Here is a 22,397-nt window from a genome sequence, read left to right as displayed (position 1 = left end):
CAAATAGGACACTTCATAATATAATTTCAAATCTGGCAGAGAGAATCCACCTCTCTCTTTAGCATCTGTTAACAATTTGTATTTAATTCTGGGCTTTCCCCCCTGCCAGACAAATTTAGAAATATCCTTTTGCCACTGTTTAAAGTTTTCTGCTCCTCTGACCACAGGTATCAAGTGGAATAAAAATAGCCTTCTTGGCAATACATTCATTTTTATCACTGAGATTCTTCCCCACAAAGACAAGTTCATCTTTCCCCATACCTCTGTGACTCTCTTTATTTCTTTCCAAACCTTTAAATAGTTATCCTTAAAAATATTTATATTCTTAGCTATTAGCCATACCCCTAGATATTTCACCTTCTTTTCTACCACCAGCTCTGAACCTTGTATAAATTAATTTTTCTTTTGTTATGTCATATTCTTTAACAAGACCTTTGTTTTGGTTTTATTAAGTTTAAAGCCAGCTAGTTGCCCAAATTGAGTAATTTTTTCTAGCACCCTTGGTACTTTTGCAAGGGATCCTCAACAGTTATTACTGTTGCTTTCAATTTATATGATTTGCACCCTACTGTGATTCCTTTTATATTTTCATCCATTCTTATATTTCTCGCTAATGTTTCCAAAGTCAAGATGAACAGTAAAGGAGACAGGGGACAACCCTGTCTCGTTCCCTTAGTTATTTTACATTTTTCAGTTATAACATTATTCACTATCAACATCGCTTGTTGTTCTGAATATATTGCGTCTATTCCATTCATAAAGGTCTGTCCAAAGTCCATCATTTCAATTATTATTTATTTCATATACATCCAGGAGACTCTGTCAAATGTCATTCCTCACCTCCAAATATTCCACTACATCCAATATATTTCTTATATTGTCTTTCATCTGTCGGCCTGGTAAAAACCCAGCCTGATCTGAATGTATCAAATCTGTTGACTTGCTAAATGCAAGATGGTTCTTTTAAAATTAGATTCAGAAGCAATACAAATGCAAATGAGTGAGAAGATTACAGGTTTTATTCCAAACAGCAAGCAAAATATATATTATCAAGCAGCACTTCAATCTGCCACCAAGAAACCCTGAAGAAGTGGCGAAGTGACCTCCAGGTAGCCTTCGATGCACAGCACTGCAGCAAAGAAGGGCAAAGATTTAATTCCCCAAGGGATTATTAAACTGCACATAGACATCCTAGCAATTTTTTTTTAATGGAAGGGTTTTCATGGATAACAAAGGAACATATAGCATTTCTGTTTTCCATCTTTTCTACAGGTCAGATACATTTGGTGTGAGACACTGCTGTCGTAGGGGAGAGAGAGAGGTGGGGGAGAGAAGGGGAATGTAGGGAATGCTTTCCAGGGTGAATTTTCTTAAGAAATATGGGAGTGACATATCCCAACAGAGGCTCCTCTGTCATTAGTGCTTCTCTCCCCTTTTCTCTATCCAAAGTGAATAATTAGAGATAAGAAAAACTAAGGAATACAACTGCTAACTAAGGGAGGATTCCAATCTAGAGAGAAAGTTATCAAATTAATGTTTACAGCTCAGTGGCGGAGAGCAAAAGAGAGAGAGATTAGACCAGAAACTGCTGAGGGAGCTAAGAAAAGGCAGCACTCTATCCCAGAGCAGATAGATCCCATGGCTGGGAAACAACTGAAATTGGACCAGTTCCTCAAAGGTAAAGACTTGGATATCACCACAAGAACTTTTTCTACCCTCAATAGTCATGCTGTGCTAGAACAAGAATCTGCTACACAGCATGACAAAGCAAGAGCAGCAGAGAATCTTAGCCGCTCCTAAAACAACGGAGGAACACCCATGGTCACTGACAGAATTAGAGAAGGCAAGGTTACTAAGCAAATCTTATAACTGAGACTGTGATGAACCTATATGAGAAATGGAATCTTAAGAAATCTTGTAGTGCTTTTCATTAACACATATTGACAGTAATGGGTTCTGAAGGAATATTTCACATTCACTTGTAAGTCTGCATTAAATCCATTATCTCTATGTACATGCGCTGTGGGGCATCATAGCCTATGATAAAATCCAGATGTTCCCATTCAGGAATATCCTTGTGGTAAACTAAGTTTGGGATCTGAGGCAGCAAGAGGGCCATGTCCTTTGAGTCTGCAATCCAGTCGTTACCACCACTCCAGACAGCTGTTGGAAGAGTCATCCGTTGTATGTTGTGGAAAGGTGGTGTTGACTAAAAGAGAGAAGATAAAAAAAAGTTTAAAAGCAGTCTTCAAAGACTTCCTGATCAAAACACACACACATAGGTACAAACATGCAAAACACAAACATATTTCTTATTTGAGGAGAATGCAGGTTGAACTCTTAATGTGCGTAACAACTGGGCATTGTGCGCATTCATCAGAAGTTGTGCAAGAAAGTGCACATAATCCATCCATGAAGAGGAAATTGTGCAGATTGTCTGGTCAATCTACATCTCAGGGTTGTGCTTCCAGCCTCATGCAGGGCAAAGAAGTCCTGCATTGTAGGGGGTTTGACTCTATAATTTGATGATTCTATGATTTTTTGAGAACCTAAACTTTGTTCTTATCCTTACTGTTACTAAGCAACTGAGCTTAGATAGTAACATTTGCTGATTTGTTTGTTTGTTTTTAATACCAAGTGGCCAAGACCCTGAGCTGCAGGCCGCTCTGCCTGGCTGTAAATCCAGCACTGATTGTCTGGCTTTAATGATTGTTCCAAAAGAATGGAATGGTTTATATGTAGCTTTAAGCCCAACTATGACTGAGCATGAATGTGCACTCTGCCTCAAAGGAGTGCACAGACACTTTGACCCTTCTCTGGTCTCACTACTGCTGCTTTAGCATTAAGGACAAACCCAGGCTCATAGTTTGTCTCACTCCAAACAAACCACAAGATGGAACCAAAGTTTGTTCTCATATTTACAGCTCATGCCGTGTCTGGAGAAAGACAAGCCACATGCCTGGGTTGAGCAACTTGCTCAACCAAACTACGGATTAGTGTGCAGAATTGCAGCAGCAGGAGAGTCAAGGGAAGGGTGAAGTGGTCAGGATCTCCTCTCAGGAAGCTCTTCCACACCAGCATTCATGGCAAGCTTTGGTTTGGCTTAGAGTTACCTACAAACCAGCTCAGTGTCTTTGACTCATTATTCCCAACTATCATCACTGTGATTCTTCCTACTGCACCAGTTTTGTTAGCACTGAAGAAACATGATTGCAGTTTCAAGACAGACTCTTCTGACAAATTTCAAGTATGGCAGTTAGAACCAGACTTATATCTTAGTTAGCTAATCTATAGAGGGATAAATTTGAAAGAAAGAATGGAAGCAATCCTCATTGGTGTGATGTATTGCTTTATAAAAAAAATGATCTTCATTATAAAACAGGGGAGTGAAGATAGACACCTGGCATATGGCAGATTTGTCAACAAATTTACATTTGAGATACATTTTTTGGCTATAGAAATTAGATATTATCAAGTGAATCTGGAGACCATTCACTATAGTAAATGTGCATCTAATTTAAGAGATATTTTGGCATATCCTAAAGTAAAGGGACACGGGTGGTGCTGTGGGTTAAACCCCAGAGCCTAGGACTTGCTCTGTTCCCTGCTTCTGCCAACCTCACAGTTCGAAAGCACATGAAAGTGCAAGTAGATAAATAGGGACTGCTCTGGCGGGAAGGTAAACGGCGTTTCCGTGTGCTGCTCTGGTTCACCAGGAGCGGCTTAGTCATGCTGGCCACATGACCCGAAAGCTGTACTCTGGCTCCCTCGGCCAATAAAGCGAGATGAGCGCTGCAACCCCAGAGTCGGTCACGACTGGACCTAATGGTCAGGGGTCCTTTACCTTAAAGTAAATCCAAAACCTCTTTAACTCCCTAGATATTATCAAGCTGGGCCAAATAATTCCCATGTGGGAGTTGTAATGGTGGTAAAATGAATTCCTTGTGCAATCCTGATTTTAATCAAATTTACCACCTTAATGAAGCATATAACCACAATACTCAAGGGAGTGATTAATGATAATGCCTTTATACATTGGCATTGCCACAAGAAAGATTAAGATCTGGACATGGGAATGCAAAAGTTGCATAAGGACAAAAGAAACTCAATGTGTTATTGCTTAAACACTGTATAGAGGAGCAATGTGATGCTTAATCTAAAGTATTGGTGCTTTGAGAACATACATGGTTCAGAGAAACAATTGTAGACACAATTTAAAAGGAAGGAAATCAGAGAGATCTATAGATTAAGGACAGTAGCATCCGGTGGACTTAAGGAGAACCTAAAATGGGTGTCTGCTATGCAACAAGTTAAAGATGTACTTTTAATGGAAATTATGCCACATTTCTTGCCATATCAGTTATTATTGTAGTCACTATATTTACATAATGCATGGAATTTCTATGAAATGGAGCTAGAAACCTGATTATCAATGCAGTTGCTATAGTTGGTAAAGTTATAGCAGATCCTCTTACATGAGTTGAACCTGTATCAACTGAAGTTAACTGGCTTTTGACTTCACATGAGCAAAGGTGATATTTGGATCTGATTTGGTGAGCATACTGTGACAAATGTCAGGTGCCCGTCCCTCCCACTGCTGAGTGGTGGCAAGAGCCCATGGGGTCCCAGGCACCCATACAGGGTTTGTGTCCCTTTGGGGAATGGAAGATGTTAAATGTTCAGAAAAAGTCAGAAGCCCAAGGCAATATAAGTTCCTCAGCTAAGTTTATTCAACATTTGTCAGTGACAACAACTCACTCATGATGTTTAGTTGTTTAGTCGTGTCCGACTCTTCGTGACCCCATGGACCAGAGCACGCCAGGCACTCCTGTCTTCCACTGCCTGCCGCAGTTTGGTCAGACTCATGTTTGTAGCTTCAAGAACACTGTCCAACTATCTCGTCCTCTGTCGTCCCCTTCTCCTTGTGCCCTCCATCTTTCCCAACATCAGGGTCTTTTCCAGGGAGTCTTCTCTTCTCATGAGGTGGCCAAAATATTGGAGCCTCAGCTTCACGATCTGTCCTTCCAGGGAGCACTCAGGGCTGATTTCCTTCAGAATGGATAGGTTTGATCTTCTTGCAGTCCATGAGACTCTTTGTTGGCAAGGTGATGTCTCTGCTTTTTAAGATGCTGTCTAGGTTTGCCATCGCCTTTCTCCCAAGGAGCAGCCGTCTTTTAATTTCGTGACTGCTGTCACCATCTGCAGTGATCATGGAGCCCAAGAAAGTAAAATCTCTCACTGCCTCCATTTCTTCCCCTTCTATTTGCCAGGAGGTGATGGGCCCAGTGGCCATGATCTTCGTTTTTTTGATGTTGAGCTTCAGACCATATTTTGCGCTCTCCTCTTTCATCCTCATTAAAAGGTTCTTTAATTCCTCCTCACTTTCTGCCATCAAGGTTGTGTCATCTGCATATCTGAGGTTGTTGATATTTCTTCCAGCGATCTTAATTCCAGCTAGGGATTCATCCAGCCCAGCCTTTCGTATGATGAATTCTGCATATAAGTTAAATAAGCAGGGAGACAATATACAGCCTTGCCGTACTCCTTTCCCAATTTTGAACCAATCAGTTGTTCCATATCCAGTTCTAACTGTAGCTTCTTGTCCCACATAGAGATTTCTCAGGAGACAGATGAAGTGATCAGGCACTCCCATTTCTTTAAAAACTTGCCATAGTTTGCTGTGGTCAACACAGTCAAAGGCTTTTGCATAGTCAATAAAGCAGAAGTAGATGTCTTTCTGGAACTCTCTAGCTTTCTCCATAATCCAGCACATGTTTGCAATTTGGTCTCTGGTTCCTCTGCCCCTTCTAAATCCAGCTTGCACTTCTGGGAGTTCTCGGTGCACATACTGCTTGAGCCTTCCTTGTAGAATTTTAAGCATAACCTTGCTAGCGTGTGAAATGAGTGTAATTGTGTGGTAGTTGGAGCATTCTTTGGCACTGCCCTTCTTTGGGATCGGGATGTAGACTGATCTTCTCCAATCCTCTGGCCACTGCTGAGTTTTCCAAACTTGCTGGCATATTGAGTGTAGCACCTTGACAGCATCATCTTTTAAAATTTTAAATAGTTAAGCTGGAGTATCATCACTTCCACTGGCCTTGTTATTAGCAGTGCTTTCTAAGGCCCATTTGACTTCACTCTCCAGGATGTCTGGCTCAAGGAACACAAGGAACTCACTCATAAGAACACAAGAACCAAACTGACTGGACAACACAATAATAAATCCGAGCATGAACACTGACAGTTGACAGCTGAAAGTGCATGTGCTTACTTGCCATTAGAACGTTTGTCTACCAACGCTTATACGATTGGTTAGAACATGCCTTGTAACATAAAATGTGATAAACCCAATACATAACACTCATCCCCCCAACTTCCTAACAAAAGGAACAAACATAGTCATCAAGGTGTGCCGGCTTTTTCCACTCCCACTTGTGCCATCGCGGTTCCTGTGCCCGAGTGGGTGACCTAGGAGGTTCCTCCGGTACCCGCGGTCTGAGTGGGGAGCTCAGCGAGGCCGGCTCTGAAGTGGTCCCTGCTGATGGAGCCACTGAGGATTCCAGCCTGAAGTCGCCCTGCTGGGGTAACTCAGTCACCGGTAACCCGTCTGGTTCCCCCCCTGGCCTGGGCACAGAATCTCCCTAAGTACCCATTTCTCTGTCCTCTGGTTCAACTTGAAGTTCTGTGTTCAGAGGTGCCCAGGCTCTGATCTGGTTGAGGTGTCTCTTCCAAACCAGTTCCCCCTGTTCTGTCCCCCTGGTCTCTGTTCTTCTACCTGCTTCTTCCTCCCAGCAATCCTTGCTCAAAAACACCCTTTTCCTGTCCCCTCAAATACACACTCTATCACCTTGGCAACATCTCATTCCCCAGGCTAAAAGATTTCTCTCCCCAATAGCCCATCAACACTTTTTGTCATGTTAACAGGTTTGGTCTTCACTAAGCCTGCCAGTCAGGAATTTTCTGTCTGGCACATTTCTGCAACTTGTACTTTAATCCATATCCCAGTTAATCAAAATCCTAGCATTTTTTCATTTCTAGGGTTTAGGGAGATCCCTCCCCTAAATGTATAACAATACTTTTTAAATGAAAGGTTCTCTGCATAAAGGATGCTATATAACAAAATAGTTGACTGATAAAGCTCGGAAAACTTAAAAACACCTTGTAGATGGATTCTTTTAATACATGCTCAGTCTATGGATTTACGTTAAGCTACCCACTATCTACCCTCATATAAACACCTTCAGAGAGAAATACTCAATTTGTGAGAAATTCCTACCTGGTTGTGGTGAGCCATATTTGCTTCCTTGCTTCCCCAGTCAAAGCCTTTGAACTTCCCAGCCTTCACAATCTGAAAAAGAGGTGTGCCATACTTTGAAAAACCAAATGGGAAAAGCAGATGATATAGAATTGTGCGATATGAATAGGCCATGGTACTGGCATAAACAAGGATGTTGAACGTGTCAAAAACCATGCTATGATTAAGGCTATGCAATAATGTGTAACTTCATCTTTAGTGAGAAGAACAAAAGTTAATGTAAACATACAAAAAAAGGTACACATACATACAAAAAGTTTCCACTCCACAGTCCAACTTAGTCTGCTAGGGGATCCAGTCTCACCCAAACACTTTCCCACAAAGACACCCACTTGCCCATCAGCTGATCTCACTCATTTAAATTATGCTCTGCTTGGCAGTATTCCATGCAAACCTCTGCCTGATGAAGGAAGGAGTTTGCATTGGAAGTGTTACTAAAGTGAATCAGGAAGAGGTTTGCATTGGAATCCAGAAGGAGCACCTTGCAAGGAGCTTTGACACCCTTGATTGTTCTAATAGGTTCCTGGAAGGAAGAACGGCAAAAGAGGCTTGAGCCCAGGAGTCAGCCTCTTTTCTTTGGCCTTAGGCCCAACCCCAGCCGGCCGTCCATTGTCCTCCCTGGCCGAGGGCGGGTCAAAGGCCAGCTCAAGCAGGTGGGTGGCATGCGCCCAGGTGAGCCTCGCTTGAATCCGCAAACCCCGCCCACCTGTGGGGAAGGGAGGGCGGATACTGTCTAATCATGTCTATTCAGAACCATTCAATTGGACTTATTCCCAAGGAAGTGTTTCTAGTAATGCAGGCTAAGTCACAGAATCAGAGTTAGAAAACACCAACTCCATCCTAAAGATTATTTCACACAATTGTTCCAAAATAGAGAGCAGGTTCAAGGGAAGCAGTGGCTAGGAAGAAACAACTCAATTGTGGGATATATGAGCCTCAAATAACCAGCATGTTTAGCTCTATGAGTTAGCATGATGGGTTTAAGACAGTCCAGCGAGGCTTAACTAGATCATTCCCCCTCACTTTGGAAGGAAAGATTACCCAAGCCATTATTCATTTTCTTTTCCACCATGTATATCCGATCAGAAAGGACATCTTAGCTAGATGCTCCAAGCTTCTACTGTGTGGCTTTAGCAAGCCATCTTTGTGTTTCTATACAAATAATTCAGATGACACTAAGTTAAAGTGCCGGTCTAGCCTGGAGCCATCCTGATGCTTTGGACACCAACTCCCATCAGCAAAAGGCAGTGTGGCCTGGCTGATGGGAGTTGTAGTCCAATCAAGTGGGCAAAGCTTCCAGTAGCACTGGGTTCTTCACTGAGACACCAATCAGGAAAATACCACAGCAATGTAGTATTTGTCCATCTTCATGCAGAGGGACTATTTTGACAATAAAAACAAATCCATTGGGGATATTATTGTATCTGTAGCTTTTGAAATACTCCTGTTTGGAAACATTTAAACACAATAAAACTCTCTCAGCTTTAAATCCTTTCTCATAAAAACAAAACATATTTCTGGAGTATGTAAAAAGAGAGGCGAATTTTTCTTTCAATCATATTTATTAATTTCATTCTTAAAAGTCTTTGTAAAAGCCTGTTCTGATTGCCCATTCTTCAATCAATACGAAAACCTTTTTTTAAAAGAGAAAAGAGGATTTCGGTGCCACCTGAGTCCAGTGAAGCATGTTCTGGATAGATGTCCCAGCTGGGAAGTGTGATAAATAAACATCGATTCGACTCTGTAAGAAAGCGCAAAGTGATTAGCTGAATTTATCACAAATTACAACAGCCACTTTCCTTCCATTTGGTTTGTTTGAACAAAAGCAGTGCACCAGAGCTCAACATCGGGATATCACACAGGAATCCGTGTTTACATAGTAACTACACAACTTGACACTCTAAACTGGTTACTAATCCCAATATGATGTTGCAAAAAAACAACAACAACAACAACCAATGGCTTAGAGCAAGGCATTTCAGTTTTAACTGTCCCAGAACTTAAATGCATTTTTTTTTTACATTTTATATATCAAATTACTTGCAGTGCTATTCTATGCATATTTACTAAGAAGCAAATTGTACTGTGTTCAACCAGGCTTCATCCCATGTACCTATGCACAGGAGGAGGAGGAGGAGGAGGAGGAGGAGGAGGAGAAGAAGAAGAAGAAGAAGAAGAAGAAGAAGAAGAAGAAGAAGAAGAAGAAGGAGAAGAAGAAGAAGAAGAGTAGTTTGGATTTGATATCCCGCTTTATCACTACCCGAAGGAGTCTCAAAGCGGCTAACATTCTCCTTTCCCTTCCTCCCCCACAACAAACACTCTGTGAGGTGAGCTGGGCTGAGAGACTTCAGAGAAGTGTGACTGGCCCAAGGTCACCCAGCAGCTGCATGTGGAGGAGCAGCTGCATGTGGAGGGTGATTAAATGATTGCCTGTTTTTTGACTGCTGTTTATTGTTGTAATAATAATAATAGTAGTAGTAGTAGTAGTAGTAGTAGTAGTAGTAGTAGTAGTATTTATCTCCCGCCATTCTGGGCAGCTTACAAATATAAAAAAGTGTTGTTTTTTAAAAAAGGTATCCCACCCACCCTGTGACCACCTGGTGAAATGTAGAATGTAAATAATGAATAAATTTACAGGAATATTGGCTGGAAAGGAAGCAAGAAAGGTCAAAGACTAGTAAAAGGCTTTTACTAGTGCCCCAGAATCTGAGCTCTCCTTTAAAAAGTAAGTCTCGATCCATCATAGACACAAAGTGATGGGGCAAAATGTGCAGGTATCTTCTATGTTTTGTCTGAATGTAATTAAGTTATGGATGGCACAAGTAGCAATCACTTCAGAGAAGCCTCCATACACCTACCATATTTTTCGCCCCATAGGACGCACCGGCCCATAGGACACACCTAGTTTTTTTGGGGGGAAATAAAGGGGGGGAAATTATTATTTTTTCCCCAGGTGTGCTGCGCTAATCCCGAAGCTTGGGGCATGCGGAGCTCCGCACGCCCCAAGCTTCTGGGTGCCGGCAAGGTCTCCGCTAGCTGTGGGAGAGCCGCGCGGCTTTGCGCGGCTCTCCCACAGCTAGCGGAGTGTTGCGCTAATCCTAAAGCTTAGGGCGTGCAGAGCTCAGCGCGCCCCAAGCTTCTGGGTGCCGGCAAAGTCTCTGCTAGCCGTGGGAGAGCCGCGCGGCTTCGCGCGGCTCTCCCACAGCTAGCGGAGCACTGCGCTAATCCCAAAGCTTAGGGCGTGCGGAGCTCAGCGCGCCCCAAGCTTCTGGGTGCCGGCAAGGTCTCCGCTAGCTGTGGGAGAGACGCGCGGCTCTCCCACAGCTAGCGGAGCGCTGCGCTAATCCCAAAGCTTACGGCGTGCGGAGCTCAGCACGCCCCAAGCTTCTGGGTGCCAGCAAGGGAGAGTCGCACGGCTCTCCCACGGCTAGCGGAGCCCTGCGCCAATCCCGAAGCTTGGGGCGTGCGGAGCTCAGCACGCCCCAAGCTTCTGGGTGCCGGCAAGGTCTCTGCTAGCCGTGGGAGAGCTGGGTCTCCCACGGCTAGCATATAGCTTCCTGAAGCCTGCATTCACCCCATAGGACGCACACACATTTCCCCTTCATTTTTAGAGGGGGGAAAGTGCGTCCTAAAGGGCGAAAAATACGGTACCTTTTTTTTAGAGCACACTCCTACTAAGTAATCTTACCGCATTGAAGTTTAGCACATTAAAGCCATGCAACAGGAAGAAAGCAGTGCCACAAAGATAATCCATTGGGAAACGGTTACACAAGGAAGTAGCACACCATTTCATTGTTCTGTCTTGAGCTAAAAACTGCTTAGTTCCAAACATTTTCTGCCAAAACAAAAACATTAGTACATACACCATTTTGTTAGTCAATTCTCTTTTTTCCTATGGATACTTCTAACGAGTAGCAACAAAATATTACACACAAAAAAAACTGTCATGAGAATAGAATACCCATTCAAATCCCACAAGCACAGTCAGACAGAATGACCCTCTGGACCCTCCAGGTGTCCCTATTTTCCAGCGGCTATCCCAGATTTACAGAAGCCATCCTGGTTTCTGATTTGATCTCAGAAAGTTCCATTGTTCCTTAGGATGTCCCTATTTTCACTGGAGAAATGATGAAGGGTATGGAGCTTTGCAGCCCCCAAGACAAGGAGATAAGTCACTATACAACCTTTAGAAGGCATCTGAATGCAGCCTTATAGAGGGAAGTTTTTTAATGTTTAATGTTTCGTTATGTTTTCATATATGTTGGAAGCTGCCCAGAGTGGCTGAGGCAACCGAGTCATATGGTTAGATGAACCGAGTCAGATGGCCAGATGAACACTAGTTACGTAGGAGCCCAAATATGCAAAAGACATGAGTTATGCAAACATAGCCTCTAAGGACATTGGTTTCTTTATTTTATTTTATAATATTTTTATTATTATTTTCCATTTTTAACATTATTGTAACATCTTATTTCCTTTTACTAATTCATATCTTCACCGAACCACTCGGCTTCCCTCCATCCCGTTATCTGGTTTTTGAATAACTACATCATATTTCCACACATTTATACCATCTCAATCCTTGACTTTTTTCTTGGTTATTTTACTCTTAAAGCACAAGTAGAAGGTTCCTTCCAATGAGCGTTGTGAGATTTATCGCAGTCTTGCAAGTGTCTTTACATGTTTACAATAACTGTCTATATATTGAATAAATTTACTCCAATCTCTCTGGAACGCTTTGTCACTCAGGTTTCAGATTTTGCCGGTCAACTTTGGTAATTCTGCATAGTCTATCATCTTCATTGATTTCTAGACTTTTGGCGTCCTTCTAAAGTGGTTCAGGAACAAGCTAGATTATAATGGTTCCCACAACATGAATACTATTTCAGTAGGAGCCCAAATATACAAAGGACATGAGTTATGCAAACATTTTGCCAAATGTCCAGTAGCTAAATAGATGTGCTTGAAATCATTCAATTCCCCAGTAGTTTCAGCAAAAGTGTCTTACTGCTCTATTGTATGCCTAGTGACTTAATTTAGTGTCATGTCTCCTGACTTGACCCTAGGCTAAAAATACAAGAGGTAGCTATTCCTCCAATCTGAAAAGGACAGGAGTGTAACATAGCAACCAAGGGTGACTGTAGCATGGGGATAAAACTGACCATGCTCCAATGTTGTTTTATGGATTACAGAGCTAAAAGCAGCAGGGTGGAAGAGATAGACAACACAGGAGACCCAAGCAAACAGCCTCCAACATGATCAGTGAGTTTCTCTGAGCCCTAAAAATGGGTGCATGTGCCTGTAATTTGATCAGCATGGTTCTCTTCCCCTACAGCCATTCTTTGTTACTAAGTCCGCAAGGAAGAAAGAAAGAAAGAAAGAAAGAAAGAAAGAAAGAAAGAAAGGGGACAGGGTTTCAGGAAAAAGGGCTTTGGCAATCCCACCTGCCATTGAACCCCGTAGGTTTTGATTCTACTTGATTTTGGCTTTAAGCAAGATCCCTGGAGCATAGGCTTACTGTACTGTAAAGAAAGCAATACTGTAATAAATACATTCCCATGTAACTGCACAGCATTACAGTGGTACCTCTGGTTACGTACTTAATTTGTTCCAGAGGTCCGTTCTTAACATGAAAATGTTCTTAACCTGAAGCACCACTTTAGCTAATGGGGCCTCCTGCTGCCACTGCGCCACCGCCACGCAATTTCTGTTCTCATCCTGAAGCAAAGTTCTTAACCTAAGGTACTATTTCTGGGTTAGGGTTAGCATATGTAACCTGAAATATGTAACCCAAGGTACCACTGTATTGCTTTAAAGGCAATTGAGTTACTCACAGGTGTGATCTGCCACCATACTGACAAGATTCTCATGACAATTTTATTAGAAACCGTAGAGAATTGCACCAAATTCTTTAATATGGCCACTGGATGCAAACAGTATCCACAAGTATAGAGCACCAACAGCTTTCTTTTTCAGCGCACAGCAGAAACTGGAACCCATGACACATATAGCAAGGGAGAAAAGCCAACCCCTCGTTCTTTTTACCCCCCAAAAGTTCTGGCACAGAAGAGCCAAAGCGACACTGTGCTATCAAGTTGCAGCATTGGCTAGCTTGAGCTTTTTAGATGTCCAAGAGCATTATGAATGGCCTCAGGTAAAATGAAACAGACATCCCCAAATACTGTACTTAGCTACATTAGGCAATATTTGCATTCTGTTGTTTGAACAAATATTTTGCCCGAAATACATACTTTGAGCTTAGGTTCAGGAACCATTGCAAGTTTGGTCAAAGCTGTGTTGGTCAAGTACTTTACAGTGACTACTGGTGCCAATGCAAAGAACATCTTGATCTTCTTAGCTAGGTGTGGCATGGTTGAAAATGCAATGAATGCTGTGGGGTGGGGGGGGGGAGAAAAATAAATAGAGTTAGCAATGCAGTCTTGAAAAAACCCAATAACAAAATCTTAAACTGAATTTTTGCATAATGCAAAAGCAATCAAGTACACAATGTTGTATGTCCTGTGGGGGACCATATATGGCCATGTTTCAAGTCAAAATGAACTGTTATTTATTCATAATTAAATCTGAAGTTTGCTTCAAATTCAAAATCACTTGCAAGATTAGTGAAATAAACCACAACAGCAATAATTGTAGCTAAAACTGAGGATGAGCAAATCTCAAGTTGAGTTCTCCATGTTTCCACAGCAATTTTTAAAGTGCTTATGAAAATCATTTGTATCATTTGTATTTGTATCATTTGAAAATCAATTGTATTATTGTGTGCTAAAGTAGGGAATCAAGAGATAAAAGGAACAACTGGCAAGTTTGGCATTGGAGTTCAAAACAAAGCAGGGCAAAGGCTTATTGAATTCTGTCAAGAGAACAAGCTGGTCATCACAAACACTCTTTTCCAACAACACAAAAGACGACTCTACACATGGACATCACCAGATGGGCAGCATCGAAATGAGATTGATTATATTCTCTGCAGCCAAAGATGGAGAAGCTCTATACAGTCAGCAAAAACAAGACCTGGAGCTAACTGTGGCTCAGATCATCAGCTTCTTATAGCAAAATTCAAACTTAAACTGAAGAAAGTAGGAAAAACCACTGGGCCGGTAAGATACAATCTAAGTCAAATCCCTTATGAATACACAGTGGAAGTGAGGAACAGGTTTAAGGATTTAGATTTGGTGGACAGAGTGCCTGAAGAATTATGGATGGAGGCTCGCAAGATTATACAGGAGGCAGCAACGAAAACCATCCCAATGAAAAGGAAATGCAAGAAAGCAAGAAAGCAAAGTGGCTGTCCAACAAGGCCTTACAAATAATGGGGGAGAGAAGGTAAGCAAAATGCAAGGGAGATAGTGAAAGATACAGGAAATTGAATGCAGATTTCCAAAAAACAGCAAGGAGAGACAAGAAGGCCTTCTTAAATGAGCAATGCAAAGAAATAGAGGAAAACAATAGAATGGGAAGAACCAGAGATCTGTTCAAGAAAATTGGAGATATGAAAGGAACATTTCATACAAAGATTACCATAATAAAGGACAAAAGTGGTAAGGACCTAACCGAAGCAGAAGACATCAAGAAGACATGGCAAGAATACACAGAGGAATTATACCAGAAAGATATGGATGGCTCATACACCCCAGGTAGTGTGGTTGATGACCTTGAGTCAGACATCCTGGAAAGTGAAGTCAAATGGGCCTTGGAAAGCACTGCAAATAACAAGGCCAGTGGGAGTGATGGTATTCCAGCTGAACTATTTAAAATTTTAAAAGATGCTGCTGTTAAGGTGCTACACTCAATATGCCAGCAAGTTTGGAAAATTCAGCAGTGGCCAGAGGATTGGAGAAGATCAGTCTACATCCCGATCCCAAAGAAGGGCAGTGCCAAAGAATGCTCCAACTACCGCACAATTGCACTCATTTCACACACTAGCAAGTTTATGCTTAAAATTCTACAAGGAAGGCTCAAGCAGTATGTGGACCGAGAACTCCCAGAAGTGCAAGCTGGATTTAAAAGAGGCAGAGGAACCAGAGCCCAAATTGTAAACATGCGCTGGATTATGGAGAAAGCTAGAGAGTTCCAGAAAGACATCTACTTCTGCTTCATTGACTATGCAAAAGCCTTTGACTGTGTCGACCACAACAAACTATGGCAAGTTCTTAAAGAAATGGGAGTGCCTGATCACCTCATCTGTCTCCTGAGAAATCTCTATGTGGGACAAGAAGCTACAGTTAGAACTGGATATGGAACAACTGATTGGTTCAAAATTGGGAAAGGAGTACGGCAAGGCTGTATATTGTCTCCCTGCTTATTTAACTTATATGCAGAATTCATCATGCGAAAGGCTGGGCTGGATGAATCCCTAGCCGGAATTAAGATTGCCGGAAGAAATATCAACAACCTCAGATATGCAGATGACACAACCTTGATGGCAGAAAGAGAGGAGGAATTAAAGAACCTTTTAATGAGGATGAAAGAGGAGAGCGCAAAATATGGTCTGAAGCTCAACATCAAAAAAACGAAGATCATGGCCACTGGGCCCATCACCTCCTGGCAAATAGAAGGGGAAGAAATGGAGGCAGTGAGAGATTTTACTTTCTTGGGCTCCATGATCACTGCAGATGGTGACAGCAGTCACGAAATTAAAAGACGCCTGCTCCTTGGGAGAAAAGCAATGACAAACCTAGATAGCATCTTAAAAAGTAGAGACATCACCAAAGGTCCATATAGTTAAAGCTATGGTTTTCCCAGTAGTGATGTATGGAAGTGAAAGCTGGACCATAAAGGCTGATCGCTGAAGAATTGATGCTTTCAAATTATGGTGCTAGAGGAGACTCTTGAGAGTCCCATAGACTGCAAGAAGATCAAATCTCTCCATTCTTAAGGAAATCAGCCTTGTGTGCTCACTGGAAGGACAGATCATGAAGCTGAGGCTCCAATACTTTGGCCACCTCATGAGAAGAGAAGACTCTCCCCCCCCCCCCGAATAGAAATTGATGAGATAAAAGAGGCTATAAAAGAACTGAAGAGAGGAAAGGCCCCGGGACCAGATGGATTTACATCAGGTTATTATAAAGAAATGAGAGATGTGCTGACGATACCATTGAAAGAAGTTATGAATAATATTTTTTTAAAAAGAGATATCCCAGATACGTGGAAAGAAGCATTTATCACTTTGATTCCAAAACAAGACTCGGATTTAACACAAGTTAAAAACTATAGGCCTATTTCATTATTGAACACGGACTACAAAATATTTGCGGGGATTTTAGCGAAGAGAATGAAAAATATACTGATAAAAATCATCCATAAAGATCAAGCAGGTTTCCTGCCAGGAAGACAAATGAAAGATATTATAAGGAACATAATTAATATTTTAGAATATCTGACTGCCAGGAATGAGAAACAAGCGATATTAATGTTTGTGGATGCAGAAAAGGCCTTTGATAACATAGTATGGGATTTTATGCTGAAAAATTTAGAGTATATGGATGTGGGGAAAGAATTTTTCAATGGAATCAAGGCAATATATACAGAACAGTGAGCTAAACTGCTAGTCAATAATGTAGTTACAGAAGATATAGAAATATCAAAAGGAACAAGACAGGGCTGTCCGCTCTCGCCATTGTTATTTATAACGGTTCTGGAGGTCTTCTTAAGTGCGATTAGACAAAATTAATTAATTAAAGGGGTAACAGTTGGTCAGAATGAATATAAAGTAAAAGCCTTTGCCGATGATCTGGTAATAACAATTGAAGAACCATTGGAAAGTGTAAAAGAAGTATTGGAGGAAATAGAACAATTTGGGAAAATGGCAGGATTTAGATTGAATAAGAAAAAGACCAAAATAATTGCTAAAAATATGGAACAAAGTAGGATAGAAATAATGCAACAACAGACAGAGATAGGGGTGGTGAAAAAAGTAAAATACTTGGGGATTTGGTGAACACCTACAAACATTGACCTGTTCCACAATAACTATATTCCGGTATGGAAGGAAATAAGGAAAGATCTGGAGGTGTGGGGAAGAATGAAACTGTCTTTTTGGGGTAGAATTTCTACGATAAAGATGAGTGTGCTTCCAAAGATGTTATTTTTATTTCAGACTATCCCCATTATAAAGGGGTTAGGGACTTTTAAAGAGTGGCAAAGAGTGATTTCAAGGTACATTTGGCAGGGCAAGAAGCCAAGAATAAAATATAAGTTATTAACCGATGTGAAAGAAAGAGGAGGCTTCACCCTGCCAGATATGAAATTATACTATGAAGCAGCATGCCTTTGTTGGTTAAAAGAATGGATAAAATTAGAAAACAAGGAGTTAGTAGATCTCGAAAGCTTTGATAACAGATTTGGATGGCACACATACCTATGGTGTGATAAGAAGAAAATTCATAAAGGTTTTGGGAACCACATCTTTAGGAATTCGTTAATAGAAGTATGGGACAGGTACAAAAATCTATTGGAACCAAAAGTTCCACACTGGCTATCCCCGCTAGAAGTTATGAGCGTAAAGAAAATCAATATGAGAGGTAACTGGATCACATATGGTGAAATGGTAATTAAAGAGGAGGGAAAATGGAAGTCAAAACCATATGAACAAATCAAAGAACATGTATATGATTGGTTGCATTATTTCCAGGTTAATGAAATGTTTAAAAAAGATATAAAAGAATGGGACTATGGAGAAAAAGAGCCAAACCACAGATGACGAAGAGGACTTTGTGGGTTTTCCTGCCTCCGAAGAGGAGGGAGGGGAGGAATCAGACTGGGAGGCCCACCCTGCGGGAAGAGATCGGAGCGGGTGGGAAGTGGGGTTTGAATCCTCAGAGGATGGTGACAGCTCCTTCAGGGGATTCCCCACATCGTCGGCCGAGGAAAGGGACAAGGTTGAATCGGAAAATCGGGCCGGGGGTGGAGGGGGTCCTGGGAGGGAGGTGGATGTCAGGGAACTGCCATCGGAGCCAGAGGCGGAGGGAAGGCTCCAGAGGGATGCCGGAGAGGGTCCCAGTAGGGAGAGAAGCAGCCCATCTGCTGGGGAAGGAAATCAGCGTAGCACCAGTGGAGAAGGGGGGCAGATGGGGGAATCGGCGAGGGGGCTCCAGGACTCCTCGCCGGAGACCAGCAGGGAGAGCACGGGTCCTCCGCTGCCCACACCCTCCCTGCGCAGAAGACTTCCGCGTAGGGAGAGTAAGAGGAGACTAGGCATCAAAGAACTTCTTTGCTGGAAGAAGTTCAAGAAACGCCCACTGACGGATTCTGCCAGCGATTGAGACAGCCACGGGTGAGAGGCTGTCCAGACAGAAAGGGTTCACCCAGGTAACCTAGCCAGGAGTGAAGACAACTTACGTACGAGCAACCCCTAGAACCATTACAATCACCTATATGTGAAATAACACTAAGAAAGAAAGTGCAGGAAACCACTTTTTATAAGCCTCTTAACCAATTTGAATCATCACCTATATGGGAAATATCACAAAGGAGGAAAATGACCGCTCCCCGCTTAAAACGGGGGGCGCCCTTTGCGTGGACGCGCGCAGCCCCTAGATCTGGAGCGGCTCCATCAGCATAGGCTTCGCTTTGCCTTCCCTCAGGTGGGATACCTGGAGGTCTCCGCCTACCTCAGTCAGTTGTCCAATCCCACCTGGGGGAAGCGTTGCCAAGGAGATCAGGCCAAGTAGGGGAGGGATTACCTGCCCACACAATAGAGGGAGGATCTTACCTGGGAATCCTCACTTGGCTCCAGAGCTTCTCCCACCCTACCCACCCTCAGTTAATGTCTTATTTTGCAGGTTAACTTTTCTTCACAGGTTTTGCAGGTTAACTTTTCTTCACAGGTATCCGGGCGCTGCTACGTTAAGGTCGCTGTTAAAGGGCCGGAAAGGAATTTCCCTGCATTGGCAGGTTTCACCTTTCCCGTAGCAAAACGTCACAACTTTGGCGGTATCAGGCCTTGGGCGGAATCCTTTAGTCCATCTTCCTCTTTGCGGCGGCGATACCAGGGTTCCCCATTAAAGGGGTTTCTGAAGGGAGGCTTTGACCGTACGCTGAAAGGTTGTCATTGCTCTCCCCTGCGGCGGCGGCGTAACGGGGGCGGCTATCTCTGCTTGAACATATGTTCTCCAGAGCCGGCCCATCCCCCACACACACACACTGGATAACCCTGATGCTCCCTAGGTCCCCGGCTGGAGACTGGGGAGGGAGAATGCCCAATGCCTGAGCCAAGGTCTACCCACATTTCAAATTTAATAAAGTTGTGGCCAATTTAATCCCATAGCACATTGTCTTGAGTCGTTATTCCACATGACGGGGGGACGGCTCGGGATCTGGGGACTCCGCCTGTCCACGCAATGCAGGAAAGCAAAATGCAGGGATTGTTATTCAAGATGCTTCTCCATAGGTGTCCATAGGTGCCATGGAACATCACTGTACCATGAGCAAGATGTCTCTTGAATTTAATATACAACAGCAACTGCACATATAATTATGTAGTGAATAGAATTGCCCGCATGTGTTTAAGAATCTTGCTAACCTACCCATTGTGGTGCCCTCGGAATGACCAACATAAAATATTTTTTCCTGACCAGTTTTGTTCAGGACAAAGTTTATTGAAGCTGGAAGGTCGTATTTAGCCATTTCATCAAAACTGCAAAGAAAAAGGAACAGCCTATGTTTAACAGACATGTATATGCAGTGGGATCTACATTGTGAAAGCCTAAAATGCCCTGTTCTCCACCCAGTTCAATACAAGAACAGGCTTGGATCTGGCAGATCAGAGATCATCTCCTCCATGGATCCGTCAAGTCACCAAGTCTATGAACATTTGTGAAACATCTGAATTAAGCCATGACTCATCTTCCTTATATATTTCCATTTTCACTGTTCACTAGCAAGCAAGGCCACACTATGAGCTGTTCACTGCAAACTGAAAATGCCCACCAGACAGTTAAGAGCAACCATGTGGCTGCAATGGGGAAAGCAAAAACATTTTGAAAAAGCCAGTTTCAGGAGGAACAGTACTTAAGCTGTGGGCAGGAGAGGACTCTGCTTTCCCTCCAACCCATGTCTTTCTGAAAAGCTTCAAATTCCAGCAGAGATTCAGAAGGACAAATATTGAATCTTTCCAGATCAAATCTAATTGCACCTGAAGTTAAGCTGATCTGCTATCATCTATTCTATGGAGTTCACCAAGGCCACATTTCACCAAGGCCATATTTTCCCCAGGAACAAACAAATTGTTTGTTTGTTTAAAGGGACAACTACCAATTTTACTTACTTGGAAATGTATTTCTATACCTCCATATCATATATTATAAGAGGAGGTGGAAAAATATGGCTCCACTAGGAAGAGCATGACTAATTAAAGTTTTCCCCAAAGGGTGAACTAGGAACCAGAAACAAGAAATTAGGTTTAGAAAGCTCACTCTACCTGAATAGCCAGAATTCTTGATGCTTCTCAGTATAGTTGATGTGTTTGTTGGACCAAGTGTTACCTCTGGTGTTTCCAAGCCAAACATCATATCCAGCATCAGCCAATATAAAGCCCAGGCTGTTGTAGTCCATATTAAACACCCAGTTACTGCTAGAACCAAGCAAGCCATGCTGCAAGAACACTGCAGGCCTGGGACCTGAAGAGGAAGAGGAAGAGGAAGAGGAAGAGGAAGAGGAAGAAGAAGAAGAAGAAGAAGAAGAAGAAGAAGAAGAAGAAGAAGAATTTATACCCAGCCCATCTGGCTGGTTTTCCCCAGCCCCATTGGGAGGCTCCCAACACAATTAAAACTACAATAAAACATCAGACATTAAAAACTTCCCTAAACAGGGCTGCCTTCAGATGTCTTCTAAAAGTCATTTATTTCCTTGGCATCTGATGGGAGGGCGTTCCACAGGGTGGGCGCCACTACCAAGAAGGCCCTCTGCCTAGTTCCTTGTTTTAAACATAGTTACAATATGTAATTTCAGTGTCTCCATCCAATAAGATGCAGCCTTACCTGGCCAAGCTCTCCTCACTTGGCACCTCTTCTCTCCTTCCCAATTATCACCAGTGACAGTGGTGTTAAGAAGCCAGGAGAGCAACAATGGCCCACATGTGTGGCCTCACTGGTCACTGGTGTGCATCACCAACTATAAACTTGGGACGCAGAGCAGGCCAGCAATTTCACGTGTCTGGAATTTGAGTCTGGAATGAGTATCTTCTAAATGCAATATGGAAAGCAAGGCAGAGGTATTTTGGGGCACAGCTCACCAGGCCCTGCAGATCTGAATTCATTTAAAGTAGCTACCTCTTTTCCTATCTTGGGCTGTAGCCCATCCTTACATCATTTAATATGTCATCACCAGGTTGGGGATCACTTTCCTTGTGAGTTAGAGATAGAGGCAAAGGGACTTCCGGTTTGGCATGAATGGTGGATGGATTATGGGTTTGACAGCTTCGTCAAACTTGGCTCTATGGAGGACCAGTGGGGATGTGCCAAGGTGAGCCCCCCCCCAAAAAAAGTCTCAAAAGTAATTGGAAATATATAATTGGAAAGAAGCTAATGCACATACATCAAGTGAAGATCGGGAGTAAAGACTGCTGATTAATGGATCTCTGTGAGCGGAGCAACGGGCTGGACAATAATTCAAGTGAAGAATCATCATTAAAAGACTGGTATGTTGGAGTGAAATGGAAAGGGGGGAGAGGAAAAAACTTTCCTTTTTTTGTCTTATGTGAGTACCAATAACCCTCCCCTCCAGAGAGAAGAATTGTTGTGAATTATTAATCACAAGCAGGAGATCATGAACTGTGTGGAAATGAATTGTTGATCAAAGAGAGGACTGGTGGAATGGAAGGAAAGTTTTATGACGCAGCTACAAATGGAGTTTCGTGAAGAGAGGCTTGCCGACGAGGAGGAAGAGGACCAGGGTCATCGGAATGTGAATGTATGGTTATTGGAATGTTATCTTGACCCTGCAGGGTCCTCTGAGATATAGATTGGCAAGCCTGTGGAAACCGACGGACAGACTGTGGGAATGTTCTTAACGGAGGTGTGGAAATGGCGTCTGTTCTTTTCCCTCCTCTCACTGACCTTTTCGC

General features: G+C 42.6%; 1 protein-coding gene across 2 annotated transcripts in view; it reads right to left on the bottom strand.

The window, feature by feature from the left end:
• Nucleotides 1-22,397, bottom strand: part of LOC310762731 (putative lysosomal acid lipase/cholesteryl ester hydrolase) — an 83,796-nt gene that overhangs the window by 57,940 nt on the left and 3,459 nt on the right. Inside the window, exons 3-9 of one of the 2 annotated variants that reach the window (XM_083614197.1) lie at nt 20,754-20,952; nt 19,861-19,970; nt 13,567-13,706; nt 11,004-11,150; nt 8,985-9,056; nt 7,277-7,348; nt 998-2,209 (exon numbers count right to left, since the gene is read on the bottom strand). The exons of the other annotated variant lie outside the window; for it this stretch is intronic. Coding sequence (XP_083470323.1) covers nt 1,976-2,209; nt 7,277-7,348; nt 8,985-9,056; nt 11,004-11,150; nt 13,567-13,706; nt 19,861-19,970; nt 20,754-20,952 — 974 coding nt within the window. The 3' untranslated portion in view covers nt 998-1,975. Of the gene's footprint in view, nt 1-997; nt 2,210-7,276; nt 7,349-8,984; nt 9,057-11,003; nt 11,151-13,566; nt 13,707-19,860; nt 19,971-20,753; nt 20,953-22,397 lie in introns of those variants that run through there. 2 annotated transcript variants of the gene reach the window in all.

The sequence above is a fragment of the Podarcis filfolensis genome, assembly GCF_964270895.1.
Source record: "Podarcis filfolensis genome assembly, chromosome: 5".
Classification (NCBI taxonomy): Eukaryota; Metazoa; Chordata; class Lepidosauria; order Squamata; family Lacertidae; genus Podarcis; species Podarcis filfolensis.
This window is presented reverse-complemented; position numbering and strand designations above follow the sequence as displayed.